General features: G+C 42.2%; 1 protein-coding gene across 1 annotated transcript; it reads right to left on the reverse strand.

The window, feature by feature from the left end:
- Window positions 1-4,471: 4,471 nt before the first annotated feature.
- hivep3a (HIVEP zinc finger 3a) lies at window positions 4,472-21,844 on the reverse strand. The gene is made up of 8 exons (XM_072448397.1): window positions 18,089-21,844; window positions 17,889-18,010; window positions 13,781-13,920; window positions 13,048-13,116; window positions 12,200-12,300; window positions 11,935-12,052; window positions 10,169-10,686; window positions 4,472-5,582 (listed from the first exon to the last, which is right to left on the reverse strand). The coding sequence occupies exons 1-8, from the start codon at window positions 21,764-21,766 to the stop codon at window positions 5,247-5,249; spliced, it is 5,082 nt and encodes a 1,693-aa protein (XP_072304498.1). The 5' UTR covers window positions 21,767-21,844; the 3' UTR covers window positions 4,472-5,246.
- Window positions 21,845-23,053: the final 1,209 nt, after the last annotated feature.

The raw sequence follows: 23,053 nt of genomic DNA on the forward strand, positions 1-23,053 counted from the left end.
GTCCCGGGCCCCTGTCCCGGGCCCCTGTCCCGGGCCCCTGTCCCGGGCCCCTGTGCAGCCTCAGTTAGAGATGAGCAGGTTTGAGTGTGCGTCCCCTCTCTCTCACATCACCATGTGTGAGATCAATCGTGACTCGTGATGTCTGTTTTACTTTGACTTCTTAACGTGGAATAAGAGGAACGTAAAGGTTTATGCACGTAAGGTCCATCAGCCAATCACATCGCAGCATTGTTTCATGCAGGAGTCCAGTGTGTGATGTTTTGATCAGAACAAACATTTATATTGTAATTAACTTTTGATAGAGCAATAAAACTTTTCAATTTATTTAAAAAGCATCATTAGACTATTTGTTATAAATTATGATAAATTGATAGTGAAACATAACCAGACACATTCAAATTACATCTGTTATAGAATAATACTATATATTTTTATATAAAAGTGGCAAAGTTGCAGAAACGCAGTCTCTTCACTATAGCTAGGTTTGGACCTTCACTTCTAGTTCTGTTCATACTCTGGGAATAACATGTTTGCACTGTTTTATCAGTGTTAATTGTTAATCAAGCAATGCTTATGCCATTTGTTTAATTTAATATAACTTGTTTTGTCACTTTGGCAAGAAGGAACAGTTGGGAGCAGTAAAAGATAAATTAGTAAGGATAACTATTACTTTTACATTTTCAGTTAAAATGAATCAATTTGACCATAATTATTTTTCATAGCCAATATTGTATTGAGTAATTAAGTACACTAATGTATTAATAACTGGCTTTTGTCACTTTCTCCTGGCCCCTGTTCATTAATTTAAACTGCTAATCTGGCTGTAGACCCTTAACGCCCACAAATACGCCCAAAAACATATCTGGGACGTGTGTTATTTGTACAGGGAGTAGAGGTGATGTCAGCGGAATACCAAGTTGCATTGTGGGATTTAAGTTATCAATATTTGAGCTTGTGAGGTGTTGAGAATAAACTAACTGGCAAACAGATGCCCTGGAGTTTTGGTGCGCTTTGTTTGCGTTGAAGAAAGTTCCCATATGTGAATTGTTCACTGACAATGGCAATAAAACTGATTCTGATGACGTGATGAGGGGCCCCCAAATATGTTTTCGCTTAGGGCCCCCTGAAGGCTTGGGCCGGCCCTGCAAGTCCCCCTCCTACAGTAAATGAATTGTCGGTAATTGTATTGGCCTATTTGAAAATTAGAACTATTCAATTTTAACTTACTATGTCGATCCCAGTGGTACAGCTTAAATAAAATTGCCATCAATATTGTTTTTTCTTTAGACTATTTTGTCGATTTTGTAGTGAACTTTTTGTAAATTCATATCAGTTTGATCAGTGTGACAAGTCTTGTCCGATTACACCACCTCCATGTTCTGAAGGTGTCCGTTAACAGCTACTTTACAGATACTCATCACTGTTTTTCATTTCTCCACTTTTATCTACAGTTTATGGCAGGCTGTAACCATGGAAACGTGCAGGCAGCTGTCATGTTTATCCTCACAATCAGATTAGACCTTGTTGTTGTGCCACTTCGTTCTAGCCAGGATTTTCTATTCACCAAGTATGATGTCATCCTTTTAGAACCGATTTGGATGGAATTTTAGGCTGCTGTATTCTGCCCCCCAGTGGTCAGTCTGTGCACGGTGAGGAACAAAGGCAGGGGTATAAAAAACATCAGATCGAAACACGAATGATTTTAAGTCTTTAGAGCAACAATAAGCAATAATTATGGTAGAAATGTCAGTTAGTTTGCTTTTCTATGACAAAGAATGATATTTTACAACCTCAACATCATATTTGAGCATCACAATAAGTGTTATTAGTGGTAAAAGATGTAGTAGTTAAAATGAAAAAATAAATAAATTATTAGTCCTGTAAAACCTAAAAATCAAAATTGTTAAATGTGTTTACACCTGACTCTGATATCACTCACATGTACAGTATCTGAGTGTTTTTCTCTCTTTCGCATATTTTGTGATAATCTGAGGTTAATCCCAGTTTATCCAATGAAATCATATTATCTTCTTCCACTTCACTTTACCTCCATTTTGGAATTTAGAATGTATTCGTTTACAGCAGGGCTATTTTCTGGGTCAGAGGTGCACAACACAGCACTACTGTAACTACGATTTGGGGTCCTCAACACTGTACCGTAACTGTAATTGATATATTAGATTTTGGTGAGAAATAGCATACAAAAATTGCTTTGGAAAATTGCCCAACCGGTACTGAACCAGAGTTAAACTAGGACTGGACAAGGACCAACCAGGTCTAACCCAGAACCAATACAGGTCTAAAGCAGAATTAAACAAGGACTAAACCAAGACCAACCCAGGTCTAAAATAGTGCAAACCCAGAATTACTCCAGTAAACAAAATGTTTACTGTCTCCATCACCGTGTGGTACGCTGGAGCCACAGCCAGGGACAAACAGAGACTACAGCGTAGTGTGCGCTCTGCTGAGAAGGTGATCGGCTGCAGACTTCCTGTGCAGACTTCCTCTGCAGAACCTGTACGTCTCCAGGGCTCTGGGACGAACAGGTCGGATCACAGCCGACCCTTCTCACCCTGGACACGGACTATTTGAGCCACTCCCCTCAGGCAGGAGGCCACTCCCCTCAGGCAGGAGGCCACTCCCCTCAGGCAGGAGGCCACTCCCCTCAGGTAGGAGGCTACAGTCCATCCGGACCAGAACATCCTGAACCAGATTATTCATTGTTGTGTGTTGCATCTTAACACCAAAGCAAGCTCCTCGTTTGTGAATGTTGTTCCCTGACAGTGGCAATAAAGAGTCTGATCTTTTAAAACCTGGTAGAAAATCTTTATCCCTTTCGTTATCCAGACCTTAAATCTCAGGTCTGTGCTTTTAGGTGCATACAAAACGTTTTTGCATGGAAAAAAATACAAGTGTCAGCTTTGTATTTTGTAGATTTGTGGCATTACTGTACACGTTTTCTGAAGCTCCAAACACTAGCTGACTAACAATTATTTTGGTTGTCAACTTGTCAAACGAGTATTTATACTTTCTATACCACCAGGACTATCCCACACACATGAAAACCTGTCCTATGCACTTAAAAAAAAATGTCCCCCTGCACATTTTCTTTCCTGAGTAAAACCAACAGCCCGAGTACCCGGCAGCCCGAGTACCCAACAGCTCAAGTACCCAGTAGCCAGAGTACCCGGCAGCCCGAGTACCCAGCAGCCCGAGTACCCAGTAGCTCGAGGACCTGCACGTCCCTCCGCCCCTCCACTGCGTCTCCAGTTCTTTCCATCCAGTGCGAGTTGACACATCTGGTGGAGCATACGACGGCTACTGAATATTCATTATTATTTTTGGTTCTTAAATTGTGACAGCTGTAATTTAATGTGAAGCCGGAGTAATTAGATCAGGTTAGCTCACAGTTTCCCATGCAGAGCGCTGGGGCCCAGGGAGAGTGCACATTCCATTTAGGTCATCACAAGTTTTAGGTTTATTTTTGCTATTTTGAAATGGAATAATGTTGGGATATTTAGTGAGGAAGAATGACAAGAAAATGGTTTACAGGCTGAAAATAAGATTATTCAAAGATCAATCCTATTTATATCTGTGCCAGTATGGACTTGCAAGCAGTGACTAGCAGATGGTGCCAGCCCTAAAATACAGTACAAATACATGTTTGTGTTCTTTCTCACGTCTGCTTCTGGTCAGCTGGTCCACGCCAGGTTGTGACTTTAAATAGTTTTAAAAGAACTAAAAAACATGCATCTCGGATGTGAAACCCCAACAATATATACAATAGATGGAGCTGTGAAATGTACTTTTCAAAATCAGATTCTGGCTACAGCAATAACAAGGAAATGACAAGAACCAACTATCCAGAACTGGACTGAAATAACTTTGGACAAAATGTACTTTTGCCATACATTTTAAAGTGGACAAATAGGACAAATACATAAGCGGACACAAGCCAGAGTTCAGTTTTTTAGTCTTTTTTCTTTTTGTCTGTTCATTCTTGGTGTTGTTCGTTTTGTTTTGTGTTATATTATAGAGAAAGAAAAAGAAAGTTTGAGTTACAATAGTAGAAAAGGTTTAAAGTCATTGTTTTTAAAAAAAAATTGAAGTTTCAACTGCCATTTGAATGTATATTTCAATCTGGTAAAAAGGTCCTGGTCTGAAGAGCTAGGTATTTATAACTTTTCAAAACGGCTTTGTCTTTGGGTCTTAACGTCTCTCTTAGGGCATGACTAATCAAGCTCAGAGCAATATAAACTCTAGCTTCTCGGTGAAGCACCTTCAGATTGAAAATGACTTCCGGATGGCAGTCCAAACATCTTGAATTTTATGTCCAAAGAAACTATTTTTCAAACGTGGACCACTCAGGACAAATGAGGGACATTTGACTGCCCCACAGCTTCAGTTTACAACGACACCGGCCCGTGGAATATGCACCAAAAACATTCCATTAAAAAACACACCAACACAGTTTTAATATAAATCTGTAAAAATGAGATATTTATTGACCGACATGAAAATGACATGAAAAGTGATTGCGTCATTTAGAAAACCGCCAACACAAAAATACATGTACTATCTGAAGTATGTGGAACCCAAACGTACCAAAAGCTACTAACTGTGCACATAAAAACTCCAAAATGTTGCAGTTTGCAGTGATGAGTGATGATAAAACGTGTTAGAAAAAGTCGGCGATGGTAACCCTGTTTCCTGCCAACACAAAACGATGACACAACAAAACGACAAATATGACATAGAAACCACAATCTCCACGTTCAAAATTGCACTTTCAAATACTGGTGTTGGGAATAAATATTTGTAACCTTTCTTATATCCATTTCCGGGTATACAGTACAATAACACAGCAATAGTATATCAGCGCTGTTCAAATAGGGCTAATAGCGATTTTCATTCCAGCTGCTTTTTTGCATATAGTACAGAATTGCATAATAGCACGTAAATAAATTAACACCAATGACATCGAACAATAGGGTAAAAAAAGATTTACAAAAAGTACTGCATATAACAAAGTGTCTTCATATATTATTTATATACTTACATAATCATTCAGAAGTGCTCTACGTCCTTAAAGTCATTTTATGATTTGCACTATCCCTTTAAAGTCCGCCTTCGCTTGTCGTCAGAAGGAGACATCATTTGGCCTTAAGTGTGTGTGTGTTTTGAATCCCCCTTTTTTTGTTTTGGGAGACGATAAAAGCTCGACTCAGTGTTTGAACTGGACGGGTTCAAAGACAGTTCACCTTTTGGATCTCCGTCGATGTGGGGGGATTCTCCGCAGGGGGAGTGGACGGTGGTGATGGAGGGTGTTGCGCGAGCAGGGGGGTATCAATCAGTTTGCAGAGGGCGCCGGTCCCCGTGGAGCTGCGCAGCCGAAAGGAGGAGGAGGACGAGGAGGAGGAGGGCCGGGACTGGATCATGTGGATGCCTCCGATGGGGATGAGCAGGCTGGGTGAGCGGGCGGTGCGCTGGGAGTGCAGAGGGAGGTGACTCAGCAGGTTGGGGGCTGGACGGCCTCGAGAGGGATGGGGGGCTGCGTGGGGAACGGCCAGCTCTCGAGGAGACTGGAAGAAAGATACAAATCAGAAATGGTTAAAGTCCATATGACAGGTTCTAATTCTGACTTAGTTTAGTAGGATACACTTGTGGTAAATATTCATCATAGTTTTACTTCCGTTAAGTTGCAGTTTGTTAAGACATTTCATAAAAATAAAGGTTTAAATTTACAGGAAGTAGTGCTGAGTTCTAAAGCAGAATCCCTCTGTGATGTCATCAATGTGCGACGTGCAATTGACTGACACTTTTTTGACAGTTCAAACCATCTTTCAACAAAATAAAGGTGTTATATGGTATTATTGTGTGTCAAATCATAACTGTTTATATGGATTTGGGTTCTTTTTAACAGTGTGGTTGCTAACAGTTGTGGAATGACCTCTACCTATGTCATATTTGTGCTCATGTCCAACCAGGAAGTACAATTAAAAAACAAAAATGGTCAAACTGGGGACTTCATTTTAGTGAAATGTGTAGTCTCTACTGTCATTATGCACTTTAAACAAGTCATATGTTCTTTATAATGGTGGCCAAGCTTCACATGTGCTTTATAAGCCTGACAAGCATCTCTATAGATACACTCAGCACAGCGTCATATTAATGAACAAATATACGTATTTTTAAGAAGTAATAATCGGGTAAGGTGCCTTTAGTTGATTTATTTTCAACTATTTAAAACCATTACAGGAAAGCACTACATAAAGTTCAAGATGTGCCGTGATTTCATTAGATGTCTTGTGTTGTTTATTTTATATACTATATATATTTTCTGCTGTCTCTTCTTCTATGTTCTGCGGTTTGTTTGAAAATTCAAAAAAATAAGGACAATTTAAAAAAAAGTAACAAAGAAAAATCTTCAGAACAAGAGCGCCTTGATTTTTAAAAGAAGAAATCAAATCCAGTCACCTTGAGTTATGAAAGGTTATTTTTTTCCACTGCTGTTATTCATCTGCCACAAGAACAGAAGTGACTTGTGTAAGAGCAGGAACATTCATCTTGGAGGTCACCATCAATCACTGCTCTGAGCTTTTGACCAAAATAACTGCACTGTACATGAGGAGATTCAGTGCCAACCTTAACCCCTGAACTCCCTGTGTATAAAACAAAGGTTATTTTGACTTCAATTGGACTTCAGAACTGGGCTTTTGCAAGTGGCATACTGTATACGCCGTCAAGCACCCACCCCAGGCCTGGCTCCAGGATGGGGCCCCTGTAACGCCAATCCAGGCGACATAACTGGCCTTGATATTAGTCTATTCATAAGAGGCCTCTGAACTGCTCTTGGTCCGACTGGTCACCTCGGACCTGTTTGTCTTGGGAGACCCTACCAGGGGCTTGAACCCCCCCCGACAACATAGCTCCTGAGTTCTTTTGATACAAACATAAAAAAACAACAACAATGTGTTTTTATTTTTAATAATAGAATATGAGTCATGAAATTGCACTGAAACCTATTTTTTTAAACTCTTGATTGATGCTCCTAGTTTAACTTTAGTGTACTTACTGAACCAATGGGTTTATTATTTTTGTATAATATCAAACTTAAATTTGTCTAGAAAATATTGAACAAATATTATAGAATTTGTTCCGTTATTGCCTTTAAACATGCTCTTGTAACTTTTTGTTCTTTTTTTTTTAAAGAATGTGTCTAAAAAAAGCACACATTACTTAATGTCAGTCAGGCGTTTCCCAATTAGGAATTGAGGCTCCATCTTCTGGCAGCAGAGGGAATTAAAACGTAGAAATCAACAAACCTAGCTTACCCACCATGCTCAAGAAACAATGAAGTTGAAATTAATGTGATTTGAGGCACAAATCCTCAGAACGAGTCTGGTGATGATTTATGGACTTAAAAGTGGCAAAGAAGATCTCAGAGCTCTACATTTGACATCAACTGGGAAATTTGTATTTTTTGTGGCTCAGAGGGAAAGGTCTTACTAAACAGGTTTAATGAAGTGTGAAAGAAGCTAAATACAACTACAGCTATGTTTTTGATGAAGGAACAATGTTTGAACATGGTTAAATGCTCGGAAAAGTCATTTTAGATCAAAAAACAATGGCTGCAGACAGAGGCAGATTAACGCACCCTTAGGACTAATATTGGTGGAAGGAGGAAGTGCTCTGGTTACGCCATGACATAACCACAGAGATACTCACCGACATTTTTTTCCCCCAACATGTGGTCCCAGTCCCCAGTATATTTATATTTAACAATCCGCCGGCTTCTCGGTTTTATCAGCGGCTGCCCAGGAAAAACATGTTGTGTCTATTTGGCTGCATGATTTTGGGTCTGGGAGCGCGCTGCATCCACAGTTTGAGTCGTGTTAAACAAGAGAGCTGCCTTTGCTTCTTTTTCCAATAACTAAATAGCTTCATATGCGCCGACGTAGCTATATTTGTTCTGCTTGTTGACTAACTGGGATTGAGCCGCGACACACAAGATTAGCTTTACCAGGTATTCAGAGGTGTGGGCGATGGATAAAGTCACATGTTGGAACCAAATCAAATTTGTATTTGATGCATAATTTACGTATATTAGAATGAGGAAATTAATGACAGGGCTCTAATATTGAGAGCACAATTTTATTTATGTAATTATTCATTTTTGTAATAATCCTAAAAAATAAATGTGTGCAATAAATATAGTTATACTGTATTTAAAGTGGTGTGAGGTGTTAAACTTCTCTATATCAATAGAGAAGTTTTTTATATCTATGGAGACATGCAGGTGACCACCAGGCCATGTTACAGGTCAGATCTGTGGAGAGTTGACCCTCTGCCTGGAACCCTGCCTGGAACATCAAAGAACCACTCACCAATTCACACCCACATTCACACACCAGTGTACGCACACACTGGGGGCGAGGCGGGTTAAGTGTCTTGCCCAAGGACACAATGGCATTATTCAGTGAGGCAGCTGCGATCGCACCGCCAACCTGTGGCTCTCACCGTGTCACACAAACATAACTGAATCTAAAATGTATGTGAGTTATACTTTTTAATCCTTAAACCAATCCCAACAATTCCAGGTTTAGTGTCTGTCTCATCTCTCCTCTGGGCACTGGGTCTATGTCCTGTGGCTGTGAGTAACTGTTCCTGGTGCAGAAGGCTCCTCTGATGGCGAATCCTAAACTGGTTCATCTGTAATCATGTGTTTTATGGTGGGTGTGCGTACCAGTGTGTGCGTGTGAGGGCTTTTTTTGGTTTTATGAGCAGCTTGAGGGATAATTGGGTGGAAGGGAATGTAAAAATGTGTATAATGCACTCTAAAGCACACTTAATGTATGAAAAGTGCTTTATAAATAGTTATTAGAGATAAATAGTGATAGTTTGATTGGATTATGATTTGACTTTCTGATAATTGCTCAATGCCCAACCAGTCCACATGTGCTTTGTGGATCTGGAGAAGGCTTTCGATCGTGTCCCTCGGGGTGTCCTTTGGGGGGTGCTCCGGGAGTACGGGGTCCGGGGCCCTTTGCTCAGGGCTGTCCGGTCCCTGTATGACCGGAGCAGGAGCTGTGTTCGCATTACTGGCAGTAAGTCAGACCTGTTCCCAGTGCATGTTGGACTCCGTCAGGGCTGCCCTTTGTCACCGGTTCTGTTTATAATTTTTATGGACAGAATTTCTAGGCGCAGTCAGGGGTCGGAGGGTGTCCGGTTTGGGGACCACAGGATCTCATCTCTGCTGTTTGCAGACGATGTTGTCCTGATGGCTCCATCAAACCCGGACCTGCAACATGCACTGGGACGGTTTGCAGCCGAGTGTGAAGCGGGCTGGGATGAGAATCAGCACTTCCAAATCCGAGGCCATGGTTCTCGACCGGAAAAAGGTGGCTTGCCTTCTCCAGGTGGGTGGGGTGTCCTTGCCCCAAGTGGAGGAGTTCAAGTATCTCGGGGTCTTGTTCACGAGTGAGGGAAGGATGGAGCGTGAGATCGACAGGCGGATCGGTGCAGCGGCTGCAGTGATGCAGTCGCTGCATCGGACCGTTGTGGTAAAGAGGGAGCTGAGTCGAAAGGCAAAGCTCTCTATTTACCGGTCGGTCTACGTTCCTACCCTCACCTATGGTCATGAGCTTTGGGTAGTGACCGAAAGAACAAGATCGCGGATACAAGCGTTCGAAATGAGTTTCCTCCGCCGTGTGGCTGGGCGCTCCCTTAGAGATAAGGTGAGGAGCTCGGCCACACGGGGGGAGCTCGGAGTAGAGCCGCTGCTCCTCCACGTCGAGAGGAGCCAGCTGAGGTGGCTCGGGCATCTGTTCCGGATGCCTCCTGGGCGCCTCCCTGGGGAGGTGTTTCAGGCATGTCCCACCGGGAAGAGGCCCCGGGGAAGACCCAGGACACGCTGGAGAGACTATGTCTCTCGGCTGGCCTGGGAACGCCTCGGGATCCCCCCGGAGGAGTTAGAGGAAGTGGCTGGGGAGAAGGAAGTCTGGGAGTCCCTGCTCAGACTGCTGCCCCCGCGACCCGGCCCCGGATAAAGCGGCAGAAGATGGATGGATGGATTATTGCTCAAGTAAATTTGTTCATGTATCTCATTACTACCCATCACTACAAACACTTCTTCCTAAAAAACACACAGACATTGGGCGTTACTCACCGGACTGACCTTTGATTGCGCTGCACAGTCCAGAACGTCTCGTGCATTTGCCTGGGAGCTCTGGGACCCAGAGGAGCCTGCTTTTGGTGACTGGGTTACTCTTGTGGTGAGAAGGCACATGGGATTCTCCGACGCCTCTGACGACGTGCTCACAAGACAACCTGGCGAGGAGCAGGCCGACGTGGGCACAGAGACGCAGACGGGGGATCGGGGCGGAGACGACGGTTCTTTTTCCGGAGGTTGTGGGGAGCCTCCGGGCGGTGTGCAGAGGCCGGTGGGTTGGACGCGTCGGCGGGCGAACAGAGCCCTCCTGACGCTGGCCCAGGTTCTTTGGGTGCTGTCTGAGGGGGCGGGGTTGGGTGTGAGGGCAGAGGCGGTGGAGGGTCCCTTCTCTTCGTCACACCGGGTGTCACTGTCTTTGGTGATGGAAGTGTCTGGTTGTGCGGGTTTGTCCGTGTCGATGCCCTGGACGTTTGTGTTGTTATGGAGAGGTTTTGGAGGATCAGGAGGACAGGGAACTGAAAGGCAACATTTGCAGGAAACGTTTCGTGAGACAGTTTAGGAAAGTGAAGTAAATTTGTCATTTCAGATTTTTTATTAATCTAACAGGTCTCAAAGTTATAATTAAAGTACCACCTAAGAAAATATTTGGCCTGTCGAGTAAAGAAAATTCAACCTCTTTGTTTTTGTTTTGTTTCAAATGAATGTTCACCTGTTTGAAGACAGATGTGTAGAATTTAAGCAGGAGAAAAATCCCTATCTGAAAAGAAATGGTGGATTAAGGTATATTTTACCAGATGTTTATAGCAGTGTGCTCTCATCAAGTTAACCATTTGAAGTGAGTGTCTGTCGGATCACACAAGGATTGATAGAAATGACCGGAAAACACCTATAAAACATTAGGGGTTTGCACAGGGTAGAAACCTTTTTTGGTTCTTGGTACTTTTTTAGAATTGCAGTCCCCATTTGATGCATGGTCACACTGAGTAGGAACTAACAACAGGGGCCTAGTATTAGGGACTTTTCAGTCAGACCAGGAACCTTTTGTTAACACAAGTTCAAGTATAATGACTTTGTTTAGAAATATGTTTCATTCATTTTCAGAGGTATACAACGGTATTCAGAGGTATTGGACGCAGTGGCAGCAATTAGGGCTGGGTATCATGGCCAATTCCCTAAATCGATTCGATTATGATTAATAAAGTCCTGAATCGATTAATCACGATTCGATTCGATTCAATTCAATCTGCTCTTAAATAATGAAAATGGCTCAATCGTGTTACAAAATACAAATGCACTTTATTTTTTCTTTTCACCATAAACAGGTTTTAAGTGCAAACTTGTAAATTGGACAGTTTAAACTTCAGCTGTAAACAAAACTGTCTCAAGTCTCAAAAGTGCAATTTTGAAACATAAAGTCGTTTTTAGACCTGCTTGTGGGGCTCAGTTCAGTGTGTTCAACGTGCATCAGCTGCATTATCTCCACTGCACGATCCATTATTTGCAGCGTTGTCCGTCACGACTGCTGGGTCTTTGGGTCAGGAGCCGCGGCGCGCGGCCGGCTCAAAATAACATGGCAGTTTCGGCCGCGCGCCGCGGCTCTGTAGACACGCCCATATTATTAGCGGTGGCTCGTCAGGTCACTCTCAGGTACGACTGCGTTGACCGTGATGTCCAAGTGTTATGCCGACTCTCTGCAGATTCTGCATTGTTGTTAGGATGGCGTATTTTCACACACACAGGATAATTTTCTGTCAGATGTTTACGTTGCACCATAACGTAGTGTGGATCTAGCGCATGAACAAGCCGCTTGAAGCGTTCGTTTTGCACTACCGAGTACGGGCCTAAATCTTTGCAGACAAAAGTTGCGATGGCCTCGGTTATCTTTATGACCAGCGGAGAATCAGCTGGTAATGTTAGTGATTCCCTCAGTTTCATTTGTTTTTCCCCGGACGAGCGGCTTGTTGTCGGAAGCTAACGTTAGCGTAGTGTGATACATTATCAAGTGAGGTTTGTAGTATTTCTACAAACCACTTTGGTTTTATCCGGCTCTTTGTCCTTAGTTTTTTTAAATCCGAAATGGTTCCAGACGTCAGACTTGAGTTGGGACAGCTCGCTGAGCCGAGTTTTACCTGCGTCTTGCACGCTTGACAAGCGGACGTAAACGCGCCACTGCTGCGCCACGCACAAGACTACTGGGGTTAACTTCATGGGGGGAAAATCGATCTCATGCCTTATGAATCGATATTGCAACATTTTAATGATATCGATCCAAAATCGATTAAATCGTTTTTTTTACCCAGCCCTAGCAGCAATAATACAATACTTAATTAATAAACAGAAATCAAAATTCAGAATAAATCATAGAAAATGAGTTTAATTGTTCATGTATTTTTTGTTTGTTTGAGCTTTTTATGCATCATAGTTTTATGTGCAGGTTTATAAAATAAGTACAATTGAGGTCAAAACATAAATACAATCTTGTCTTCCTTCCCACAATTAGTGTAATGAGTATTTAAATATTCCATGTCATACATATACATATGTTATAGGATTCTGGACTGTTAAAATAATTTAAAATGACATGCAAACCACAGCTGGATCAGAAAGAAATCTGACAATCTGAGGCGTTGTGTGAAGGCGAGCGCGAGGGGGTTCCTCTGACTAAACAGGGCAGGGGCATTATAGGGTCTTATAGGCCTACATGTCTTTCGTTTAGTCAAGTGGTCAGCCCAAAATAAAAATATCGACCTAAACTGGAGATTGAGGGTTGACAGCTGATATGCTAAAATACTGGCCCGATACATTGGTCTAGTTCTAACATAAACATAAATGGTCACATTTACCATGCTTAGAAATATGAAATAAAAGTAGCCTACCTGTATTTGTGTCACCTGAGAAAGAGGTTTGTTCAGCTGCCGTCAGTGATGTGTGTTTCCTGTGGCTTTCTATAAGACAACAGATTTTTGGCTCAATTTAAAAAATATTTAAATAAGTCTAGGTGAAATGACCCAATAAATTCTCATATTTTTTTCTCACTCAAATTGATCAAACACTTTTTTATGAAATGTTACTTCATCATATTATCGTGACACTGTGACATGGAATATAAAGTTCTAAACTCCTTTCTTCATGGAGATAGAGGGTTTTATGCCATACTGTGGAATATTACAGCCGAAGGAACAACATTTCCATGGAGACAGCAGGAGGAGGCTCATCCAGGGCAAGTACGGGTCAGGTTTGTGGACATGCAAGCTTGCTCAGAGTAAAAAACTGCGTTTATACATTTTTTGTGCAATAGAAACATCCCCCACTAAATGCTTCTACTTTAGTCTACTAAATCTATTTAGGCTAAATAGTTACACAGTGGAGCTTTAAAAACAAATATAAATGTTTGAATGTTTAAATTACAGACTTGAAATCATTGCAATTTAGCATAAAAAAGTCAAATTTTACGCTCCAAAGTCTGAGCTCCAAACCCTATGTTGGCAGTGGATGTCTGCATTAAAAAGCCCCAAACTGATCACTAACAATAATTACAAATGACAGAATCTCAACTTTTATTTGATAGAAGACCCAGATGATCAAACTGGTCTGATTTGCACTGCTCACCTTCTGCTTTGACCGCTGCACTGGGCTGAGTGCTGTGTGGCGGGGGGGCCTGTGCACAGTCTTGGGGGCTCTCTGGCAGCACACTGCAGTCCTTATGGTTGACCTGACTCTCCCCTGCTCCAGTGCACGTCTCATCTGATCTGTACACAGCAAAGAGCAAAGGGTTAAGGCCAGACAATGCAGGGGAATAGGAAAAATATTTGATTTAGCGGTATCAATTAACATAAATAAAATGCATAACACGTTTTTCATCATGGCATTTTATGTGTAAAAATTACCAAAATGTGGGACATAAATACATTTCTTGCTTCATTAGATTGAAAAACTAAAATAAAAATTCTGCCACAATTTTTTTTAGTTAAAACTTGTAACAATAAATCAGGTTTAGAATCAGATCTGAACAAATCCTTCAAAAATATCTGTCAAAATCTTGTTTGGTCCAAAATTGTGCAGTTTGGTGAGTGTAGGAGCTACTTTGAAGGCTGATTTTGAACTTAGAAAAGTCCCAGAGAAAAATCTGCTGCTTGTTTCAGTGAAATGTCACTACAGAGAGGCGGGGCTTATCAGTTCAGCAGTTTTGGACAGGAAGTCAATGGACTTATTTGACCTATTACCCTGTTTCTAGTACCAAGCTGTTTTAGAGCAATACTGCAGTTTACAATGAACAAAATGTAAAATGATGATCTACTTTTAGTTCAATACTAAGTATCTGAAAAAAGCGTAATGTCCCCTTTAAACATGCTGTTACACCTTTGCTTTGGCACCTGAAGTATCAAAAATTGGTCTACAAAAGGCACACATGACTCATGAACTGAGTAAGAGCTCCATCCACTGGCTACAGAGGGAATTACATAGGGAAGATAAGCAAACCTAGCGTTCCCTGTCCCAGACAGCAGTAATGAATGTGATTTGACAGTATAAAATGCTCAGAACAAGTCTGGTGATGATTTATGAACTTAAACAGCACAGAAGATCTTGTAGCTTGACGTCACAAATCTGGGGAATTGGTATTGTTTGGTTTATTTCAACATTTGGAACAAAGTGTTTTCTGAGTTGCAGAGCCAGAGAATTTACTACAGGTATCATCAAACAAGTTTGAATGACGCTAAATACAACTCGAGGTGTGTTTTTGAAGAAGAAACAATGTTTGAACAAAGTTAAAAAAAACAAAAAAAAACAACTATGGCTGTAATGGATGTGCTCCAAAAGTTGAGCGACAGCCTGAGGGTCCTTTAGCACCTGTGAGCAGCTTTTTAAGAGGCACTGTTTATCTACTGCTACAAGACGGTCTGTTTGGCCTCCGCTGCAGGACTGTGAGCTCACACTGTGGCAGCTGGGCCTCCATTTACACTCAAGGGCCCCTCAGCAAGGCACCCACTTTATCCTGAACAGAGCAGCTTTCATAAGTCAAAAGTGGACCCCCGCCCTCCTCCTTCTGCGCTACCTCCGAGCCCCTTTACCAGTCCAAACAGGGGAGCCTAGCATGTGGCCCATGGTCCTGGGGTTTGCCGAGGCCGGGCCAATAAAAACACATCCTAGAGGGAGGGAAACCCGGACCCAGACCAGCTGCTGCTCCAAATAACCGCCAAAAAACACAGAAAATGAAAACATGGTCGTACGGCAAACAATCGATCTGATTCTAATCTGTTTTTTCTTCTATTTCCATTACAGGGTGTGTGGCTGGGCAAACTCACCAGAGATCATAAACACGTCAACTTATAGAAGACGTTAGACAAGTTTAGCGCACTGGGGAAACCAAAAAGTGCTACTATATATTGGAGCTAAATGACTTTGTAAAAATATGCATTGCAGTATTTTTGACAGATTATGTGGTTTTCAGATTTTCCATTTATGTTTTAGAATCAAGATACAGTTCATAATGGAAATTTTAGGAGCACTAACTTCTGGAATATGAATTGCTAAATAATCACACAGATAGAAGTCCAAATTCATGTTGCAACCTTCACATTCACTGTACTTTGAGCACTTGTACTGACATCAAATATTGCTTATGTGGCTCTTGCGAACTCTCTGTTCAACCATCTAAAATATGGGGAATTAACAATAAAATTATGTATGGATTTATTAATTACCCAAATATTGAGCAGAACGACAGGTGCCATTGAGAAGTGACCTTTATGTCAAAATATAGTATTTGAAATATCAGGAGTTGGGTTGGGTTGGCTCCGGAATCTGTTCCGGAGCCTCCTGGACGCCTCCCTGGGGAGGTGTTCCAGGCATGTCCCTCGGGGAGGAGGCCCAGGGAAGAACGCATCAAAATCCCGCCAGGGCTAGACAAAGTATCTGAGGTGATGGGAAGTCTGGGCCTGCTCAGACTGCTGCTAAGAAGATGAATGGATGGATATGGGTTGAATTCTGTGTCCTCCCTCGATGGAAATATATGTTTTGACTCTCTGCACTGCTCCTGATTCCCAGTGGCATCGAATGACGGGTCAAACGCAGAAAACAAATGTGTTTTTGTTTTTGCAAACAATATAAGAGTACGCACCATGACACACACGACCAGTCATTCCGTGTTTGTTGATTTCAAATGTCCTCCCATCATTAGTAGCAGAAAGCTTTTCAGTCATGCTTTCATTCACAATGGGCAGTTTACTTTTGGACAGTGGGTGGATGCTTAAGTAACCCACACTTGTTTTGTAATGTCCCGTTCTGTGATATTTGAATGTCAAAGCAAAGGAACTGGCCCCGTTTCAGTAGCCTCCCGCCACTGACTGTCTGAGCGTGGAGACAGACTGAGCAGACGGATGGAGAGAGCGAGCGAGGGATGACTCAGTCCTTAAGGGAAGGCTGTGAGAAGTGTCAAAATGAGTCACCACAAGAGTTTGTTCACACATACACTCCCGAACCAAAAAGAGTCACGAAGATGGCGCCCCAGCAGCACCTTCCTTTCCACACCGTTTATTTCTGATCTGTATCACACTTTGATTCTCGTCTCGCCACAGATCTGACTCGTGTTATGTGAAAAGTAATGCCATTAATGAATCTACCTTATATGCCTTGTCTGTATTTATTTATTACGATGTATTCTAACCATATTGTCTTCCACATCTACAACTGCTTCAGTGAGTGAAACTGTAACATGATTAAAGGCGGGTGATGCAGATGATCTGAATATACAGTATAATTTATTTTTCGATTGCATCGATAACAATACAATAATGATAACATGATAACGACACTAACAACGCGATAACGATGAAATGATACAATAGCAATACAAAAACACAACAATAATACACGATAACGATGCCACAGCACGATAACGACACAACAACAACAACAACAACAATACAGTAACCATCATCTGGACACATTTAGGCTTTCATCAAAAAGTCTGAGAACTCAGATATTTATCCTAATCTCGGCTGCATAAGCCCCACCCACCGGGCGGAACTTCATGATGATAACCTGTCCTGTTTATCTATTTGTTGACACTGTTTTAAGTCGCACCTGAAACCAATCTTCTTTGTTCCCCTAACAGCCCTGTAACTGGCCATATAAATTATATCAGCTGACTGCAGATCCTCCTACTTGATTAGCATCAGAATGGCCCAAGCTGATCCCGCCTCATGGCTTCAAAATGCTGTTGTTTATTACTGATTGTAGTGCTTTGTATATAAAAAAAAGATTCTCGCAAAATATTACACCTCATACTATTTTTTTCACCCTCGAATGCTTGAATGCTTGAAAATTGGCATTCTTTAATTTTTTTATATATTGTCAAAAGTGAGGGTGGCAAGCCCGTTAACAAAAGAGGCATCTTTAAAAGTATTAAACTTACGCATCTCTGATGTACAATAGTGTATATTAAGGCATAAATATACATTTAGTTCAAAATAGCAAGCTTAACACAATATGTAATATATCGCACTATGTTATACACCAGCTCTGCAACACCCCCTTGAACATTTGAATGAGGCCCCAAAATTAAGTTTGTCATTGAAAATTACATTTGACACAGACCTATTTCTCTCCATTTTGAACAGAAAAAGCCAATGAGAATATAGCTGTACCTGCAACTATCATTATTATATCCTTTTATGAACATAATTTGAGGGAAGTTTGATGACAATTTTGTATTTACCTTGTTTTAGCCATCCATGTTTCCTCTACCATCTTCTTCTCCTCGACTGGTTTGTCTGAATTGTCTGTCGTAACTGACTGATGTTCATTGCTGTTGCATATACCAGTTGTCTTGAGGTTAATCTAAATTTCGAGAAAAAAAAAATATTGTTTATAAAAAAACAGATCATAGAGTAAAATACAAGTAAAATGTCTAACTACCTCTGGGGATCTAGGTCGCTGTTCTTTCTTTGCCTCATCTGTTCGAGCAGACATGGAGGAGGTGGTGTAGATGGTTGGGCTGAGCCTTTGTTTACAGTGCAGCAAGGACAGGGCTGTCTTGCTAGACAGCCCAGGTGGGTTAGGGTCATATCCACCCGTGGACCATGACGAATACACTGAAGGCTTCTGTTCATCATGTGCTGCAGGGTTTGGTTTAACGTAGTTCAAATAGCACCAGCTGTTACAGGTGCTGGACAACAAAGTAGGGTAAGATGATTCGACCTGTGAGACTGGGGGAAACTCACTGGTTTGGCATGACGGAGGTTCTGGTTTGAGTTCTTGAATGTTATGAGCTTCATCCTCTTTCACTCTTTTCTGTTGCTGTTGTGACTCTGGAGACAGTTCAATGCTGTTTGAAGGAGAGAGCATGCGTTTATTACCTCCAGAACTCGAGGCTCTCAGCTCTCCAGACCAAGCTGTGTGCTCAGGACTTGCTCTTCTATAGTCTAGACATTTAACAGCAGACTGATTTCTAGTGTGTGATATTGCTGCATCTAGCGCATCTAAAGGTCTGGGGGAGGTGGACTGAGACAGAGTGGTGTAGATGGCACAGGCAGGGGTGAGAGTCTGGGCCTGGAAACGCACCACTACTGCTGTGGAGGTGATGGGCCGCACACGCTCCACACTAGACACAATCTGTGGAGCACTGGAGTGCTGCATGTGGCTGTGGCTGTAGCGAGGACCTGAGGGGATCTGCAGCTTGAGTCCTGTAGACACGGGCAGATAGTGGGCTCTGGCTGCTCCAGATAGTCCGTGTGTAGAAGTAGGGTTTGGGGTCGGAGCAGGGAGTGGATCTGTACACACTTTTAAGGCCTCTTCTTTAAGAGGATTATCAAAACCTCCTACTTTATTAAGTTGTTCTGAACTATGTTTTAACTGCACATTTTGTTGCTTCCACTGATGGACAATCTCTATGCTTTTGGAGTATTGTGAGATTGTTTCTCCCTGTAAGGCTGAGTCAGGAGACTTGCCACAGAACACAGAGCTTGTTAGAGGGCTGAAAATTACTTTCTCTGAATTATGGGCAGATGAGGATGGATCCTCTTCATCTGGATCTTTCACAGCAGTGTGTCTAATTAAAAGACATTTTCGCCTCTCTCTCCAACCAAGTGCAGATCGTTCCGGGGATAGACTGCTGTAGTCAAAAGACTTACTGCGGGTCTCTGACATTGTAACATTCTGTGGTTGTGGATCATGAGGTGCTTGCTCAGAGGCTGAGCGCCTCATCTCTCGATGTGGATGGATCCCAGGCACTGTTAACATATGAAGAGCTCTTGACCTTCTTAATGAAGGTGATGTTAAGGTTTCTGACTCAAGTCTATTAGACTCCTCAAATGATGTGGATCGACTAGAAGCATATGATGCACTACTATCCTGACTGGGACTGTGCGGTAGGGAAATGGACTCAAAACTGGACTCTCCTGAAGATTGGGCAGCCTCGGCCAACCTCAAACGTTTCTTCTTTGGAGGAAGTTTTTCAATAGGAAGTTGGGCAAGTGATGAGCTTCTCTGTGGCCACTGGAACTCCTCAGACCTTTCTAACGGTTTTGCAGCTGTTGAAGTTACTTCAGGTAAATTGTCGAGGTTTGTGCGTGAGTCCTCTGTGACTAGTATCTCGGGCACTTGAACACTGTGTTGACATACTAGTTTTCGACTCATGACTTTTCCTGACAGTTCCAGTTGCTTCTGTAAAATATCTGGATCTCTGAGATTTGGAGGGTCATTCGTTGGTTCAGTGCTTTGACAGTCAGATATAGATTCTTGCTTTTCGAATGAACTTGTATGTTGAATCACAGAGCAGGTTTGTGTTGGTCTTTTGGGGATCTCATGGCCTACATTGCTTGTAAAGTTACACTGTCCTGAAGAGGGACCAGAAGAAACAGCTGTAGGAGATGCAGGGTCTTCAAGCTCAAAGCTCTCGGCTTTCCTTCTCTTGCGCAGCGCTAATGCCCCTGGTCTGGCTGATTGAGTAATTATCTGTGAGCATTCCATCTGACTGATGACCACCTCATTTCTGGGACGATGCAGTAAACAAACGGTTTGTTTATGTTTTTTATAACCTTCCCAATTCTTGCAGCCTGTGTTACAGGTCTCACATTCATAGGGCTGGGGTTGACTCTGCTTATGGTCAGGCACAGTGGTCAGGCAGTCACTGAAAAACGAGTGACATCCTTCAGACTCACCATCAATGGCTGGTTGCCTTCTCAGCATTCCATACCGGCGAGGTACTGGAGTTTCAGAAGGTTGTCTTTCATCAAAGGATTGGCTAAGACGGAATTTATTTGCACCCATAGAAGAAACATTAGTAGAAGAAGCTCCAGTTGGCATTGAGTGGCTTCTTAACAGAGGGGCAGATGTTTGACCAGGTAGTTGCACATTGGATGAATGGTGTTGGAATTTCTCACAAGGAACACCCATGGTGATTGACCCACTGCTCTTATTAAGTAACTCTGCAGGATTGGTGGCCTCAAGAAGAGGTTCTTTTGGAGGGGAACTCTTTTGAGGGTCAGAATTCTTTCGAGACAATGAAAATCTCCTTGGCTTTACACTGTCAATTTTACTGGTGTCTACTACAGCCTCATTAATGGTAATTAGTTTTGTGATGTGGTCTATGACTTGCTTCTTGGGCACTGTGAATGACACACTTTTGTCTTCCTCACTAGGGGACTGCTGGTTATTCTGACGAGACATTCTCTGTAGGTGTCCAAGACGTCCATATTTGCCAAGGATGATTTCTGCGTAGCTTTTGGCACTTGTGTTTGGATAGGGGTCCTGTTCAGTGCTTTCAGAACGAGAGAAGTAGCCTGATTCAGTGCTCTCTTTACTGCCTAATATCAGAGACAGGTTATTGTCATCAGTTGAATTTTTGGGAGTCTCTACTCTTCCTCTACTAAGGCGCATGGCCAGTCTCTTTTTTACAGCATAGGAATTATCCATTGCAGTAGTATCTTTGACCTGGTTTGTTTCAAGAATTTTGACTGATGGAATAGATGAAGCAGATGGTGGATGTCTGGCTTCATCTTCTGACTCTGTGATTTGTTCCTCTGAGGGTCGAGCATCCCCCAGAGCAAGCCCTGCCTTTACTCTGTGGGTATGTGATTTGCGGTGTTTGTAAAGGTTACTCTTAGTCTTAAAGGAGAATCCACATGGGGGGCAGGGGTAGGGCCGTTCTCCTGTGTGCGATCGAATATGCTTCTGTAGGACACTAGGTTTTGCGCAGGCACGACCACAATATGTACATACATATTTACCGGGTTTCTGGGGTTTACGCTCCCGTTTCTGTTTGGGGGTACCCTCTTGGGTTTCTGCTTTGGATGGGTTGCCACCAGGTGAGTTTTCAGAAACTGTCTTGGTTTCCTTCTGATTGTGTTCGGGGATAGTGTCTGAGTCAATACTCTGTCGCTGAGCCCTGAGACGTTTGCGTTCAGATAGCGGTCTTTTAGACTGTTTGGACTGCTGGGGTGCGCCATGAGAACCTTTAGAGGAGTCGCTTTGTTGTTGTTTGGAGATAGTGTTTGCAGATGGGGATTGAGTTAGCTGATGGTGAGAAACTTCTTCACTATGTTCTTGACCTCCGGACTGCTCCCCGGTTGTCAGACTACTACTCAAGGCCTCCATAAAATGTACGGACAGCCTCAGGGAGACACGTAGGAAGCGTCTGCCTGGACCAGGCTTCAAAGTTTGAACCAAAACATGAACTGGTGACTTCAGCTATTTTAAACTTGCTTTTAGGGAATATTACATTAGTGGCACAAGTATAGTGAGCAGGACAAAATTATTATCATGTTGTGCTGTTGAAAAAAATTGTGTCTCGAAGTGTCTCGAAGTACCCCATCATAGTCAGTGGTTCAATTTGCTTTCTTTCAGTTGACACGGTTTTCACCCTTCTCTGCAGACCTGTGGAAACAAAGAAAAATCGTGTCAGTGTAAGCAATAGAAGCAACCGAGGACACTTTATTTTCAACTATAGATTATTTATAGCTGGAATGTTTCATAACCGCTGCCTTTCAATGTGACATAACCATCTGCTTTAACAGTTCATGGTTATGGGTCCATTTGTGTAATATTTTTAACAGGCAGTGCATTCAAACCACAAAGTGCAACAATTCAATATCAAACTTATTCTATCCTTTTCAGCTGACCTTGAACTTAACACTAACATCAAAAGTTAGCATTACAGAGCGTTCAATAAGTGTCAAACGTTAATAATTATGACCAAAATAGTTAAAAAGGTAGAAAAGGGAGTCATCTGGACAATTTTCTTTTTTAAATTGAGACATTTGGAACGTAATATTGAGGTCATTTTCAGTCTCAAAATAATGAAACTCATCACAAGCCAACTTTTTACAGTAAACGTTTGTTGGTCATCACATGAATGACTGCAGCATGTGAATCCAGAGACAGTCTTGGTATACTGTAATTAGCATAATTTGTGACATTTTGTTGTCTGATAACGCCATAATCTTTTTAGCACAAAGCTTATTGCATCTCGTTGAGGGATAGTAGGTATTACTGCTCTGTTTTCCAACTCTGATTAGGTCTAATAGAATGAAGGATGTACGTCTGCAATTCATTACAAGTTCATGGATGTAAAATGCATAAGGGAACTTGGTGGAGATGGTGAAGAGAACTCCCAGTATTTTGTGTGCCAGCATACTGAAACAGTAAACATGGCTGCCCACACACTGACCAGCTGGTTTGTACACCCACATTCTGGTGGAAGACAGAGAGGCTGCTGGATGGGGGCCAAGTGACTGATCACATGCTGATAACCAGTTTTGATGTAATTCTGGAAGAATATGCAATAACTCAAGACAATGATCATGGAGTCATTATTCTCATAATATGAAAAATCAGTCAGATTACTTTTGATGGAGAGAAGTTCAAGCTCCTCTTTACTAATGT

This window comes from Eucyclogobius newberryi, unplaced genomic scaffold (genome assembly GCF_026437365.1).
Source record: "Eucyclogobius newberryi isolate DKJ021-1_F unplaced genomic scaffold, fEucNew1.0.hap1 SCAF_16, whole genome shotgun sequence".
Lineage (NCBI taxonomy): Eukaryota > Metazoa > Chordata > Actinopteri > Gobiiformes > Gobiidae > Eucyclogobius > Eucyclogobius newberryi.

Excerpts from the sequence above, each read along its gene's own strand:
- hivep3a (XM_072448397.1), bottom strand. The coding sequence starts at position 21,766 with ATGGAGGCCTTGAGTAGTAGTCTGACAACCGGGGAGCAGTCCGGAGGT. Across the intron at positions 13,921-17,888 it reads ACATGGATGGCTAAAACAAG|ATCAGATGAGACGTGCACTG; the intron begins GTAAATACAAAA and ends TGCTGTGTACAG. Across the intron at positions 5,583-10,168 it reads CGCAATCAAAGGTCAGTCCG|TCTCCTCGAGAGCTGGCCGT; the intron begins GTGAGTAACGCC and ends TCTTTCTTCCAG.